Genomic DNA, 15530 nt, shown 5'->3' on the forward strand with positions numbered 1-15530 from the left:
TATAGTACTTTAGTATACTACAAGTGAATAAGTATAGTACTTTAGTATACTACAAGTGAATAAGTATAGTACTTTAGTATACTACAAGTGAATAAGTATAGGACTTTAGTATACTACACGTGAATAAGTATAGGACTAAAGTATTGTACTTCAGTATACTACAAGTGAATAAGTATATGACTATAGTATAGTACTTCAGTACACTACAAGTTAATAAGTATAGGACTTTATTATACTACACGTGAATAAGTATATGACTATAGTATTGTACTTCAGTATACTACAAGTGAATAAGTATAGGACTTTATTATACTACACGTGAATAAGTATATGACTATAGTATACTACAAGTGAATAAGTATATGACTATAGTATACTACACGTGACTAAGTATAGGACTTTAGTACACTACAAGTTAATAAGTATAGGACTTTATTATACTACAAGTGAATAAGTATATGACTATAGTATAGTACTTCAGTATACTACAACTGAACAAGTATAGTACTTTAGTATACTACAAGTGAATAAGTATAGTACTTTAGTATACTACAAGTGAATAAGTATATGACTATAATGTAGTACTTCAGTATACTACAAGTGAATACGTATAATACTTTAGTACACTACAAGTGAATAAATATAATACTTCAGTATACTACAAGTGAATAAGTGTAGTACTTTAGTATACTACAAGTGAACAAGTATAGTACTTTATTATACTACAAGTGAATAAGTATAGTACTTTAGTATACTACAAGTGAATAAGTATATGACTATAATGTAGTACTTCAGTATACTACAAGTGAATACGTATAATACTTTAGTACACTACAAGTGAATAAATATAATACTTCAGTATACTACAAGTGAATAAGTGTAGTACTTTAGTATACTACAAGTGAACAAGTATAGTACTTTATTATACTACAAGTGAATAAGTATAGGACTTTAGTATAGTACTTCAGTATACTACAAGTGAACGAGTATAGTACTTTATTATACTACAAGTGAACAAGTATAGTATTTTAGTATACCACAAATGAATAACTATAGTACTTTAGTATACTACAAGTGAATAAGTATAGGACTTTATTATACTACAAGTGAACAAGTATAGGACTAAAGTATTGTACTTCAGTATACTACAAGTGAATAAGTATAGGACTTTAGTATACTACACGTGAATAAGTATAGTACTTTAGTATAATACAAGTGAACAAGTATAGTACTTTATTATACTACAAGTGAATAAGTATAGGACTTTAGTATAGTACTTCAGTATACTACAAGTGAATAAGTGTAGTACTTTAGTATATATACTACAAGTGAATAAGTGTAGTACTTTAGTATACTACAAGTGAACAAGTATAGCACTTTAGTACACTATAAGTGAACAAGTATAGTACTTTAGAATACTACAAGTGAATAAGTGTAGTACTTTAGTATACTACAAGTGAACAAGTATAGTACTTTAGTATACTACAAGTGAATAAGTATAGCACAGGCAAGCACTTACATTTCCAACCAAACCTACGGTACTGTTATAATCTACATGACCCACATGATTACCATCTAATAATAACTTACATATTGTATGCAGAACTTCCGTATGGTGTAGTCCACCAACACAGTACAGTCTTCCACAGCCACCCGGACATTACCATAGGTCCAACAGCCCTGGTCTGGCCAGTACTGGTAACACTTGTCCTAGTGGTTTGGAAACACACAAACAGGCAAGCAATGAGTCACCACAGGACATTAGGACAGGACATTAGGACAGGACATTAGGACAGGACATTAGGACAGGACAGGACATTAGGACAGGACATTAGGACAGGACATTAGGACAGGACATTAGGACAGGACATTAGGACAGGACATTAGGACAGGACATTAGGACAGGACATTAGGACAGGACAGTAGGACAGGACAGTAGGACAGGACATTAGGACAGGACATTAGGACAGGACATTAGGACAGGACATTAGGACAGGACATTAGGACAGGACATTAGGACAGGACATTAGGACAGGACATTAATCATAGAGAATGTTCCAATGTCTATACTAGCACCCTAACTTAGTATATAACAGGGTTAGAATTAGTTCTATTTTAATTGAAGAGCATTGAAGAGAATTGGAATTTCTGTGTATTTCCTGAATTGACAGGAATATAAATATAATTGACCCCAACACGGTATGAAACAAATGATTGGGTGTACATTACGAAGTGCTATGCTAGCATGGAGCCTGCATGTTTATAGTGCATTACGAAGTGCTATGCTAGCATGGAGCCTGCATGTTTATAGTGCATTACGAAGTGCTATGCTAGCATGGAGCCTGCATGTTTATAGTACATTACGAAGTGCTATGCTAGCATGGAGCCTGCATGTTTATAGTACATTACGAAGTGCTATGCTAGCATGGAGCCTGCATGTTTATAGTACATTTCATGAAGTGCTATGCTAGCATGGAGCCTGCATGTTTATAGTACATTACGAAGTGCTATGCTAGCATGGAGCCTGCATGTTTATAGTACATTTCGAAGTGCTATGCTAGCATGGAGCCTGCATGTTTATAGTACATTTCGAAGTGCTATGCTAGCATGGAGCCTGCATGTTTATAGTACATTTACGAAGTGCTATGCTAGCATGGAGCCTGCATGTTTATAGTACATTTCGAAGTGCTATGCTAGCATGGAGCCTGCATGTTTATAGTACATTACGAAGTGCTATGCTAGCATGGAGCCTGCATGTTTATAGCATTCTAAGTGCTATGCTAGCATGGAGCCTGCATGTTTATAGTACATTTCGAAGTGCTATGCTAGCATGGAGCCTGCATGTTTATAGTACATTTCGAAGTGCTATGCTAGCATGGAGCCTGCATGTTTATAGTACATTTCGAAGTGCTATGCTAGCATGGAGCCTGCATGTTTATAGTACATTTCGAAGTGCTATGCTAGCATGGAGCCTGCATGTTTATAGTACATTTCGAAGTGCTATGCTAGCATGGAGCCTGCATGTTTATAGTACATTTCGAAGTGCTATGCTAGCATGGAGCCTGCATGTTTATAGTACATTTCGAAGTGCTATGCTAGCATGGAGCCTGCATGTTTATAGTGCATTACGAAGTGCTATGCTAGCATGGAGCCTGCATGTTTACAGGTCATTCTAAGTGCTATGCTAGCATGGAGCCTGCATGTTTATAGTACATTTCGAAGTGCTATGCTAGCATGGAGCCTGCATGTTTATAGTACATTTTGAAGTGCTATGCTAGCATGGAGACTGCATGTTTATAGTACATTTCGAAGTGCTATGCTAGCATGGAGCCTGCATGTTTATAGTGCATTACGAAGTGCTATGCTAGCATGGAGCCTGCATGTTTACAGGTCATTCTAAGTGCTATGCTAGCATGGAGCCTGCATGTTTATAGTACATTCCGAAGTACTATGCTAGCATGGAGCCTGCATGTTTATAGTACATTTCGAAGTGCTATGCTAGCATGGAGCCTGCATGTTTATAGTGCATTACGAAGTGCTATGCTAGCATGGAGCCTGCATGTTTATAGTACATTTCGAAGTGCTATGCTAGCATGGAGCCTGCATGTTTATAGTACATTTCGAAGTGCTATGCTAGCATGGAGCCTGCATGTTTATAGTACATTTCGAAGTGCTATGCTAGCATGGAGACTGCATGTTTATAGTACATTTCGAAGTGCTATGCTAGCATGGAGCCTGCATGTTTATAGTGCATTACGAAGTGCTATGCTAGCATGGAGCCTGCATGTTTACAGGTCATTCTAAGTGCTATGCTAGCATGGAGCCTGCATGTTTATAGTACATTTCGAAGTACTATGCTAGCATGGAGCCTGCATGTTTATAGTACATTTCGAAGTGCTATGCTAGCATAGAGCCTGCATGTTTATAGTACATTTCGAAGTGCTATGCTAGCATGGAGCCTGCATGTTTATAGTACATTTCGAAGTGCTATGCTAGCATGGAGCCTGCATGTTTATAGTACATTACGAAGTGCTATGCTAGCATGGAGCCTGCATGTTTATAGTACATTTCGAAGTGCTATGCTAGCATGGAGCCTGCATGTTTATAGTACATTTCGAAGTGCTATGCTAGCATGGAGCCTGCATGTTTATAGTACATTACGAAGTGCTATGCTAGCATGGAGCCTGCATGTTTATAGTACATTACGAAGTGCTATGCTAGCATGGAGCCTGCATGTTTATAGTGCATTACTAAGTGCTATGCTAGCATGGAGCCTGCATGTTTATAGTGCATTTCGAAGTGCTATGCTAGCATGGAGCCTGCATGTTTATAGTACATTTCGAAGTGCTATGCTAGCATGGAGCCTGCATGTTTATAGTACATTTCGAAGTGCTATGCTAGCATGGAGCCTGCATGTTTATAGTACATTTCGAAGTGCTATGCTAGCATGGAGCCTGCATGTTTATAGTACATTTCGAAGTGCTATGCTAGCATGGAGCCTGCATGTTTATAGTACATTTCGAAGTGCTATGCTAGCATGGAGCCTGCATGTTTATAGTGCATTACGAAGTGCTATGCTAGCATGGAGCCTGCATGTTTACAGGTCATTCTAAGTGCTATGCTAGCATGGAGCCTGCATGTTTATAGTACATTTCGAAGTGCTATGCTAGCATGGAGCCTGCATGTTTATAGTACATTTCGAAGTGCTATGCTAGCATGGAGACTGCATGTTTATAGTACATTTCGAAGTGCTATGCTAGCATGGAGCCTGCATGTTTATAGTGCATTACGAAGTGCTATGCTAGCATGGAGCCTGCATGTTTACAGGTCATTCTAAGTGCTATGCTAGCATGGAGCCTGCATGTTTATAGTACATTTCGAAGTACTATGCTAGCATGGAGCCTGCATGTTTATAGTACATTTCGAAGTGCTATGCTAGCATGGAGCCTGCATGTTTATAGTGCATTACGAAGTGCTATGCTAGCATGGAGCCTGCATGTTTATAGTACATTTCGAAGTGCTATGCTAGCATGGAGCCTGCATGTTTATAGTACATTTCGAAGTGCTATGCTAGCATGGAGCCTGCATGTTTATAGTACATTTCGAAGTGCTATGCTAGCATGGAGACTGCATGTTTATAGTACATTTCGAAGTGCTATGCTAGCATGGAGCCTGCATGTTTATAGTGCATTACGAAGTGCTATGCTAGCATGGAGCCTGCATGTTTACAGGTCATTCTAAGTGCTATGCTAGCATGGAGCCTGCATGTTTATAGTACATTTCGAAGTACTATGCTAGCATGGAGCCTGCATGTTTATAGTACATTTCGAAGTGCTATGCTAGCATAGAGCCTGCATGTTTATAGTACATTTCGAAGTGCTATGCTAGCATGGAGCCTGCATGTTTATAGTACATTTCGAAGTGCTATGCTAGCATGGAGCCTGCATGTTTATAGTACATTACGAAGTGCTATGCTAGCATGGAGCCTGCATGTTTATAGTACATTTCGAAGTGCTATGCTAGCATGGAGCCTGCATGTTTATAGTACATTTCGAAGTGCTATGCTAGCATGGAGCCTGCATGTTTACAGTGCATTCTAAATGGTATGATAGCATGGAGACTGCATGTTTACAGGTCATTCTAAGTGGTATGCTAGCATGGAGAGATTGTGAAGTGGAAATGGATGGCTTGACTTCAGAGGCTTGGGGGCACTCAGACAAGTGTAGCAGCAATGTGTTAGTGTAGTAGTAACATAGGATGAGTGTAGTAGTAACATAGGATGAGTGTAGTAGAAATATAGGATGAGTGTAGTAGTAGCATAGGATGAGTGTAGTAGTAATATAGGATGAGTGTAGTAGTAATATAGGATGAGTGTAGTAGTAACATAGGATGAGTGTAGTAGTAATATAGTATTCGTATCAGTGTAGTAGTAATATAGGATTAGTGTAGTAGTAGCATAGGATGAGTGTAGTAGAAATATAGGATGAGTGTAGTAGTAGCATATGATGAGTGTAGTAGTAATATAGGATGAGTGTAGTAGTAACATAGGATGAGTGTAGTAGTAACATAGGATGAGTGTAGTAGAAATATAGTATTAGTGTAGTAGTAATATAGTAATCAGTGTAGTAGTAATATAGTATTAATGTAGTAGTAATATAGTATAAGTGTAATAGTAACATAGGATTTGTGTAGTAGTAACATAGGATGAGTGTAGTAGTAATATAGGATTAGTGTAGTAGTAACATATGATTAGTGTAGTAGTAACATAGGATGAGTGTAGTAGTAACATAGGATTAGTGTAGTAGTAACATAGGATTAGTGTGGTAGTAAAATAGGACTAGTATCAGTGTAGTAGTAATATAGGATTAGAGTAGTAGTAGTATATAATTAGTGTAGTAGTAATATAGGATGAGTGTAGTAGTAATATAGTATTAGTGTAGTATTAGTATCAGTATCAGTGTAGTAGTAATATATGATTAGTGTAATACTAATATAGGATTAGTGTAGTAGTAATATAGTATTAGTATCAGTGTATTAGTAATATAGGATTAGAGTAGTAGTAGTATATGATTAGTGTAGTAGTAATATAGGATTAGTGTAGTACTAATATAGTATTAGTGTAGTATTAGTATCAGTGTAGTAGTAATATATGATTAGTGTAGTAGTAATATAGGATTAGTGTAGTACTAATATAGTATTAGTATAGTATTGGTATCAGTGTAGTAGTGTAGCAGTAATATAGTATTAGTATAGTTTTAGTATCAGTGTAGTAGTGTAGCAGTAATGTGTAATGAAGACAGTTGCTGTATTTGTAGTGCTGGTATAGTATCATTGTAGTAGTGTAGCAGTAATATAGTATTAATGTAGTATTAGTATCAGTGTAGTAGTGTAGCAGTAATATAGTATTAGTGTAGTATTAGTATAGTATTAGTATCGGTGTAGTGGTGTAGCAGTAATATAGTATTGATGTAGTATTAGTATAGTATTAATATCAGTGTAGTAGTGTAGCAGTAATGTGTAATGAAGACAGTTGCTGTATTTCTAGTGCTGGTATAGTATCAGTGTAGTAGTATAGCAGTAATATAGTATTAATATAGTATTAGTATAGTATTAGTAGTAGTAGTATAGCATAGTATTAGTATCATAGTAGTGTAGCAGTAATGTGTAATGAAGACAGTTGCTGTATTTCTAGTGCTGGTATAGTATCAGTGTAGTAGTAAGCAGTAATATAGTATTAATATAGTATTAGTATAGTATTATATAGTGTAGTAGTGTAGTAATATAGTATTAGTGTAGTATTAGTATCAGTGTAGTAGTGTAGCAGTAATATAGTATTAGTGTAGTATTAGTATAGTATTAGTATCGGTGTAGTAGTGTAGCAGTAATATAGTATTAATGTAGTATTAGTATCAGTGTAGTAGTGTAGCAGTAATGTGTAATGAAGACAGTTGCTGTATTCCTAGTACTGGTATAGTATCAGTGTAGTAGTGTAGCAGTAATATAGTATTAATATAGTATTAGTATAGTATTAGTATCCGTGTAGTAGTGTAGCAGTAATATAGTATTAGTGTAGTATTAGTATAGTATTAGTATCGGTGTAGTAGTGATATAGTATTAATGTAGTATTAGTATAGTATTGGTATCAGTGTAGTAGTGTAGCAGTAATATAGTATTAGTATAGTATTAGTATCAGTGTAGTAGTGTAGCAGTAATGTGTAATGAAGACAGTTGCTGTATTTCTAGTGCTGGTATAGTATCAGTGTAGTAGTATAGCAGTAATATAGTATTAATATAGTATTAGTATAGTATTAGTATCAGTGTAGTAGTGTAGCAGTAATGTGTAATGAAGACAGTTGCTTTATTTCTAGTGCTGGTATAGTATCAGTGTAGTAGTATAGCAGTAATATAGTATTAATATAGTATTAGTATCAGTGTAGTAGTGTAGCAGTATATAGTATTATATCAGTGTAGTAGTAGTATAGTATTAGTGTAGTATTAGTATCAGTGTAGTAGTGTAGCAGTAATATAGTATTAGTATAGTATTAGTATCAGTGTAGTAGTGTAGCAGTAATATAGTATTAGTGTAGTATTAGTATAGTATTAGTATCAGTGTAGTAGTGTAGCAGTAATGTGTAATGAAGACAGTTGCTTTATTTCTAGTGCTGGTATAGTATCAGTGTAGTAGTATAGCAGTAATATAGTATTAATATAGTATTAGTATCAGTGTAGTAGTGTAGCAGTAATATAGTATTAGTATCAGTGTAGTAGTGTAGCAGTAATATAGTATTAGTGTAGTATTAGTATCAGTGTAGTAGTGTAGCAGTAATATAGTATTAGTGTAGTATTAGTATAGTATTAGTATCAGTGTAGTAGTGTAGCAGTAATATAGTATTAGTATAGTATTAGTATCAGTGTAGTAGTGTAGCAGTAATATAGTATTAGTGTAGTATTAGTATAGTATTAGTATCAGTGTAGTAGTGTAGCAGTAATGTGTAATGAAGACAGTTGCTTTATTTCTAGTGCTGGTATAGTATCAGTGTAGTAGTATAGCAGTAATATAGTATTAGTATAGTATTAGTATAGTATTAGTATCAGTGTAGTAGTGTAGCAGTAATATAGTATTAGTGTAGTATTAGTATAGTATTAGTATCAGTGTAGTAGTGTAGCAGTAATATAGTATTAGTATAGTATTAGTATCAGTGTAGTAGTGTAGCAGTAATATAGTATTAGTGTAGTATTAGTATAGTATTAGTATCAGTGTAGTAGTGTAGCAGTAATGTGTAATGAAGACAGTTGCTGTATTTCTAGTGCTGGTAGGACATTATAGAGAAACTCAAGGTGAAAGTAACAGTGTTGACACTGAAAAAGCCAGGAAGTCTTGTAACCAATCACCTCTTTCCTCTCTTTCAAGTTGGTCAGCATGACAATAGTTGCCGTCTTCTGTTCCCATATCATCCTCCAGAAGTCTGCTACCGTGTCTTGTTTAGGACCTGGAACACAACAGTCCATTAGCTCATTAACCCCCATTCATCTTTGTTGACATTACGAGACCAGCAGCCATGTTTTAAAAAATTAATAAATGTGTTATTACATTTGGAAAACACACGTGACGCTTTAATTTAAATATTTGCTGCAGAAAAACATTGATTTATTTACCTTGTGCTGCGATAAATTTGTTATTGTCCGTGTAGCCCTAACAAAAAATAACAAATAAAAACACTTAATTAATAACATTACAATGAAAACTGGTCTTGTTTCGGTTGGAATAATAACATGATAGATTATGTAATATGTTGATAGATATATGATTTATGATTAATATTATTATTATATATATTATCCCAACCTTATTTAGGCTGAAGAAGAACACACATTTAAACAAAAAGCTAGATCCCCAACTCACATGGATATAGGAAGCGTTATATATATATATATTATCCCAACCTTATTTAGGCTGAAGAAGAACACACATTTAAACAAAAAGCTAGATCCCCAACTCACATGGATATAGGAAGCGTTATATATATATATATTATCCCAACCTTATTTAGGCCGAAGAAGAACACACATTTAAACAAAAAGCTAGATCCCCAACTCACATGGATATAGGAAGCGTTATATATATATATATTATCCCAACCTTATTTAGGCTGAAGAAGAACACACATTTAAACAAAAAGCTAGATCCCCCACTCACATGGATATAGGAAGCGTTATATATATATATATTATCCCAACCTTATTTAGGCTGAAGAAGAACACACATTTAAACAAAAAGCTAGATCCCCCACTCACATGGATATAGGAAGCGTTATATATATATATATTATCCCAACCTTATTTAGGCTGAAGAAGAACACACATTTAAACAAAAAGCTAGATCCCCCACTCACATGGATATAGGAAGCGTTATATATATATATTATCCCAACCTTATTTAGGCTGAAGAAGAACACACATTTAAACAAAAAGCTAGATCCCCAACTCACATGGATATAGGAAGCGTTATATATATATATATTATCCCAACCTTATTTAGGCTGAAGAAGAACACACATTTACACAAAAAGCTAGATCCCCCACTCACATGGATATAGGAAGCGTTATATATATATATATTATCCCAACCTTATTTAGGCTGAAGAAGAACACACATTTAAACAAAAAGCTAGATCCCCAACTCACATGGATATAGGAAGCGTTGATGTAGTCTGAACAGAGGTTTCCTTCTAGCTGTGTTAGCACCACCCTGGAATGGTCATCTGTTTAAAACACATGGACACTTTAAGGGCTTTTCTACACAACATTTCAGACAACAATTCCAGTAGGTAAAACTGGTGTCAAAATGGGGTGTAAAGACAAATCCTTGATCTCTATTATATTAGATCTCTATTCTATTCCTTGATCTCTATTCTATTAGATTTATATTCTATTCTATTCCTTGATCTCTATTCTATTCCTTGATCTCTATTCTATTCGATCTCTATTCTATTCTATTCCTTGATCTCTATTCTATTCGATCTCTATTCTATTCTATTCCTTGATCTCTATTCTATTCGATCTCTATTCTGTTCTATTCCTTGATCTCTATTCTATTCAATCTCTATTCTATTCTATTCCTTGATCTCTACTCTATTCGATCTCTATTCTATTCTATTCCTTGATCTCTATTCTATTCGATCTCTATTCTATTCTATTCCTTGATCTCTATTCTATTCGATCTCTATTATATTCTATTCCTTGATCTCTATTCTATTCGATCTCTATTCTATTCTATTCCTTGATCTCTATTCTATTAGATCTCTATTCTATTCTATTCCTTGATCTCTACTCTATTCGATCTCTATTCTATTCTATTCCTTGATCTCTATTCTATTCGATCTCTATTCTATTCCTTGATCTCTATTCTATTCGATCTCTATTCTATTCTATTCCTTGATCTCTATTCTATTCGATCTCTATTCTATTCTATTCCTTGATCTCTACTCTATTCGATCTCTATTCTATTCTATTCCTTGATCTCTATTCTATTCGATCTCTATTCTATTCTATTCCTTGATCTTTATTCTACTCAATCTCTAATCTATTCCTTGATCTCTATTTTATTCTATTCCTTGATCTCTATTATATTCGATCTCTAATCTATTCCTTGATCTCTATTCTATTCTATTCCTTGATCTCTAGTCTATTCGATCTCTCTTCTATTCTATTCTATTCCTTGATGTCTATTCTATTCCTTGATCTCTATTCTGTTCGATCTCTATTCTATTCTATTCCTTGATCTCTATTCTATTCTATTCCTTGATCTCTATTCTATTCTATTCCTTGATCTCTAGTTTATTCGATCTCTATTCTATTCTATTCCTTGATCTCTATTCTATTCTATTCCTTGATCTCTAGTTTATTCGATCTCTATTCTATTCCTTGATCTCTATTCTATTCCTTGATCTCTACTCTATTCGATCTCTATTCTATTCCTTGATCTCTATTTTGTATTGAATAGATCCTAAAAGTTGGGAGTGAAGATGAACAAATTTCAGCCTGGTCTCAGTTTCTATAAAAATGGACCGAGGGTTAATTAATGAATAGACCAAAGAGGACAGCCTGGTCTCGGTTTCTATAAAAATGGCCCGAGGGTTAATTAATGAATAGACCAAAGAGGAAGTGAAACTGTCAAAAGGAAGTGCAGGCAGAACGAGAAGAGTTGACTATCTGTAAGGATCTGTATCTACTGCTGTGTGAATACATGTCGCTAGGGAACGAGTCTCGCATCACTGACCAATGACAAAATAACTTATGCTCTGCAAATAGATACAGACCCAGGAAATGTGGCTCCACATAGGATGAGTGTAGTAGTAACATAGATACAGACCCAGGAAATGTGGCTCCACATAGGATGAGTGTAGTAGTAACATAGATACAGACCCAGGAAATGAGATGGAGCCCCTCACATGGAAGGATGTTGGGATATCACTAGTTAATGATATAGATAGAATGAGATGGAGCCCCTCACATGGAAGGATGTTGAGATATCACTAGTTAATGATATAGAGAGAATGAGATGGAGCCCCTCACATGGAAGGATGTTGGGATATCACTAGTTAATGATATAGAGAGAATGAGATGGAGCCCCTCACATGGTAGGATGTTGAGATATCACTAGTTAATGATGTAGAGAGAATGAGATGGAGCCCCTCACATGGAAGGATGTTGGGATATCACTAGTTAATGATATAGAGAGAATGAGATGGAGCCCCTCACATGGAAGGATGTTGGGATATCACTAGTTAATGATATAGAGAGAATGAGATGGAGCCCCTCACATGGAAGGATGTTGGGATATCACTAGTTAATGATGTAGAGAGAATGAGATGGAGCCCCTCACATGGAAGGATGTTGGGATATCACTAGTTAATGATATAGAGAGAATGAGATGGAGCCCCTCACATGGAAGGATGTTGGGATATCACTAGTTAATGATGTAGAGAGAATGAGATGGAGCCCCTCACATGGAAGGATGTTGGGATATCACTAGTTAATGATGTAGAGAGAATGAGATGGAGCCCCTCACATGGAAGGATGTTGGGATATCTGTTCTTTTCTCTGTTGTCTTCTTTGTTGGCCTCCTGGCACGTCCCCTGGGTATATCCAGATGGCAACGACTGAAAACAAAACAGAACACACCACAGTCAGTCACAGCCAGCCAGCCAGTCAGCCAGCCAGTCATTTAGCCAGCCAGCCAGTCCGTCAGCCAGTCCATCAGCCAGTCAGTCAGCCAGCCAGCCAGCCATCCAGACAGCCAGCCACTCAGCCAGTCAGTCAGCCAGTCAGTCAGCCAGCCAGCCAGCCACTCAGCCAGTCAGTCAGCCAGCCAGTCACTCAGCCAGCCACTCAGCTAGTCAGTCCGCCAGTCAGCCAGTCAGCCAGCCAGCCACTCAGCTAGTCAGTCCGCCAGTCAGCCAGTCAGCCAGTCAGTCAGTCAGTCAGTCAGCCAGCCACTCAGTCAGCCAGCCAGTCAGGCAGTCAGCCAGTCAGTCACATCAGATTCAGTCAGTCAGCCAGCCAGTCAGTCAGTCAGTCAGCCAGTCAGTCAGCCAGCCAGCCAGCCACTCAGCCAGTCAGTCAGCCAGCCAGTCACTCAGCCAGCCACTCAGCCAGTCAGTCCGCCAGTCAGCCAGTCAGCCAGCCAGTCAGTCAGTCAGTCAGCCAGCCACTCAGTCAGCCAGCCAGTCAGGCAGTCAGCCAGTCAGTCACATCAGATTCAGTCAGTCAGCCAGCCAGTCAGTCAGTCAGTCAGCCACTCAGTCAGCCAGCCACTCAGGCAGTCAGCCAGTCAGTCAGCCAGCCAGTCAGTCAGCCAGCCACTCAGTCAGTCAGCCAGCCAGTCACATCAGATTCAGTCAGTCACCCAGCCAGCCACTCAGCCAGTCAATCAGCCAGTCAGTCCCACCACATTCAGCCAGTCAATCAGCCAGTCAGTCCCACCACATTCAGTCAGCCAGTCAGCCAGTCAGTCAGTCAGTCAGTCAGTCAGTCAGCCAGCCAGTCAGTCAGTCAGCCAGTCCGCAACACTAGGCTGATCCCAGTTCTGTTTGTGACAACGACCGTAGGACGACCACAGCACAAACAGATCTGACAACGACCGTAGGACGACCACAGCACAAACAGATCTGACAACGACCGTAGGACGACCACAGCACAAACAGATCTGACAACGACCGTAGGACGACCACAGCACAAACAGATCTGACAACGACCGTAGGACGACCACAGCACAAACAGATCTGACAACGACCGTAGGACGACCACAGCACAAACAGATCTGATAACGACCGTAGGACGACCACAGCACAAACAGATCTGACAACGACCGTATTACAACCACAGCACAAACAGATCTGACAACGACCGTAGGACGACCACAGCACAAACAGATCTGGGATCAGGCTAAGCTGCACTGTACTGTTTTACACCTGTCGTATCCTGAGCACGTGGCGAATAAACTTTGAAACTTTAAAAAACCTGAATCAACCGCCACGTCTAACAAGTGGTTCAACAGTTAACATGACATACCATCCATTGAAAACCTATCAGGTTACCAGGATTACATTGGCCTTGCTTCCAGGCAGAGCATGAGCATTGTATAGTGTAACCAATAGGTCTTTGTTAAGGCAGTCTATCGGCACTTCCTGTACGACCTCTTGTCCACTAACAGTGACTAACGTAAACTTCCTCTACGCGGAAAACCTTCCACAAAGAGCGTATCCTACGGTCCAAAGATTCTGAATCATCCTGAATCATAAACTCAAGGCTGCGTTTGAACGTCAGTAGAAACCCCCCCCCCCCCTGAATCCCCAAATAGAACACAGGGACTCTTTATCAACGAGTCATACATGTGTGACACGAGATGAACCACTATACCTTTATAATATATCAGAACACACAGGGTCCAACACAGTGTCTGGGTATCAACACACAGGGTCCAACACAGTGTCTGGGTATCAACACACAGGGTCCAACACAGTGTCTAGGTATCAACACACAGGGTCCAACACAGTGTCTGGTATCAATATATCAGAACACACAGGGTCCAACACAGTGTCTGGTATCAACACACAGGGTCCAACACAGTGTCTGGTATCAACACACAGGGTCCAACACAGTGTCTGGGTATCAATATATCAGAACACACAGGGTCCAACACAGTGTCTGGTATCAACACACAGGGTCCAACACAGTGTCTGGGTATCAATATATCAGAACACACAGGGTCCAACACAGTGTCTGGTATCAATATATCAGAACACACAGGGTCCAACACAGTGTCTGCGTATCAATATATCAGAACACACAGGGTCCAACACAGTGTCTGGTATCAACACACAGGGTCCAACACAGTGTCTGGTATCAATATATCAGAACACACAGGGTCCAACACAGTGTCTGGTATCAACACACAGGGTCCAACACAGTGTCTAGGTAGCCTGGATTCGAACTAAGAGAGTAGTAGTAGTAGATTGAACTCCTCTCTGACCAGTTTGTCTATAAGTGATTACAGTACTTGGACAGTAGTAGTAGAGGATTAGTCCTTACATTGAACTCCTCTCTGAACAGTTTGCCATCGTCAGCGGATCGTATCCTGGTCTCCTCCTCCAGGCAGTCGACTGGGATGGGGAAGTAGGTTTTAGAGGCAGAGGGGGATCTGGGAAGCAGCACAACTGTCTGTTGCTCTGTGGACGAAGGAGGGGGGAGAGAAAAGACAGGTTCAGTTTGTTGTTCCAACGGGTGGTGTGTGAGAGAGAGAGAGAGAGAGAGAGAGAGAGAGAGAGAGAGAGAGAGAGAGAGAGAGAGAGAGAGAGAGAGAGAGAGAGAGAGAGAGAGAGAGAGAGGGAGAGAGAGAGAGAAAGACAGAGACAGAAAGAGAGGGAGAGAGAGACCGAGACAGAAAGAGAGAGAAGGAAAGACAGAGAGAGAGAGAGAGAGAGAGAGAGAGAGAGAGAGAGAGAGAGAGAGAGAGAGAGAGAGAGAGA

The 15530-nt window shown here is 38.4% G+C and overlaps 1 protein-coding gene across 2 annotated transcripts in view; it reads right to left on the reverse strand.

The window, feature by feature from the left end:
• The window catches only part of LOC124020491 (receptor-type tyrosine-protein phosphatase epsilon-like), an 80838-nt gene that overhangs the window by 13509 nt on the left and 51799 nt on the right, over window positions 1-15530 (reverse strand). For both annotated transcript variants that reach the window (XM_046335739.1, XM_046335740.1), the window contains 6 exons: window positions 15094-15230; window positions 12572-12662; window positions 10186-10262; window positions 9157-9193; window positions 8893-8990; window positions 1591-1710 (listed from right to left, as the gene is read on the reverse strand). In XM_046335739.1, coding sequence (XP_046191695.1) covers window positions 1591-1710; window positions 8893-8990; window positions 9157-9193; window positions 10186-10262; window positions 12572-12662; window positions 15094-15230 — 560 coding nt within the window. The remainder of the gene's footprint in view (window positions 1-1590; window positions 1711-8892; window positions 8991-9156; window positions 9194-10185; window positions 10263-12571; window positions 12663-15093; window positions 15231-15530) is intronic.

This window comes from Oncorhynchus gorbuscha, unplaced genomic scaffold (assembly GCF_021184085.1).
Source record: "Oncorhynchus gorbuscha isolate QuinsamMale2020 ecotype Even-year unplaced genomic scaffold, OgorEven_v1.0 Un_scaffold_836, whole genome shotgun sequence".
NCBI classification, from domain to species: domain Eukaryota; kingdom Metazoa; phylum Chordata; class Actinopteri; order Salmoniformes; family Salmonidae; genus Oncorhynchus; species Oncorhynchus gorbuscha.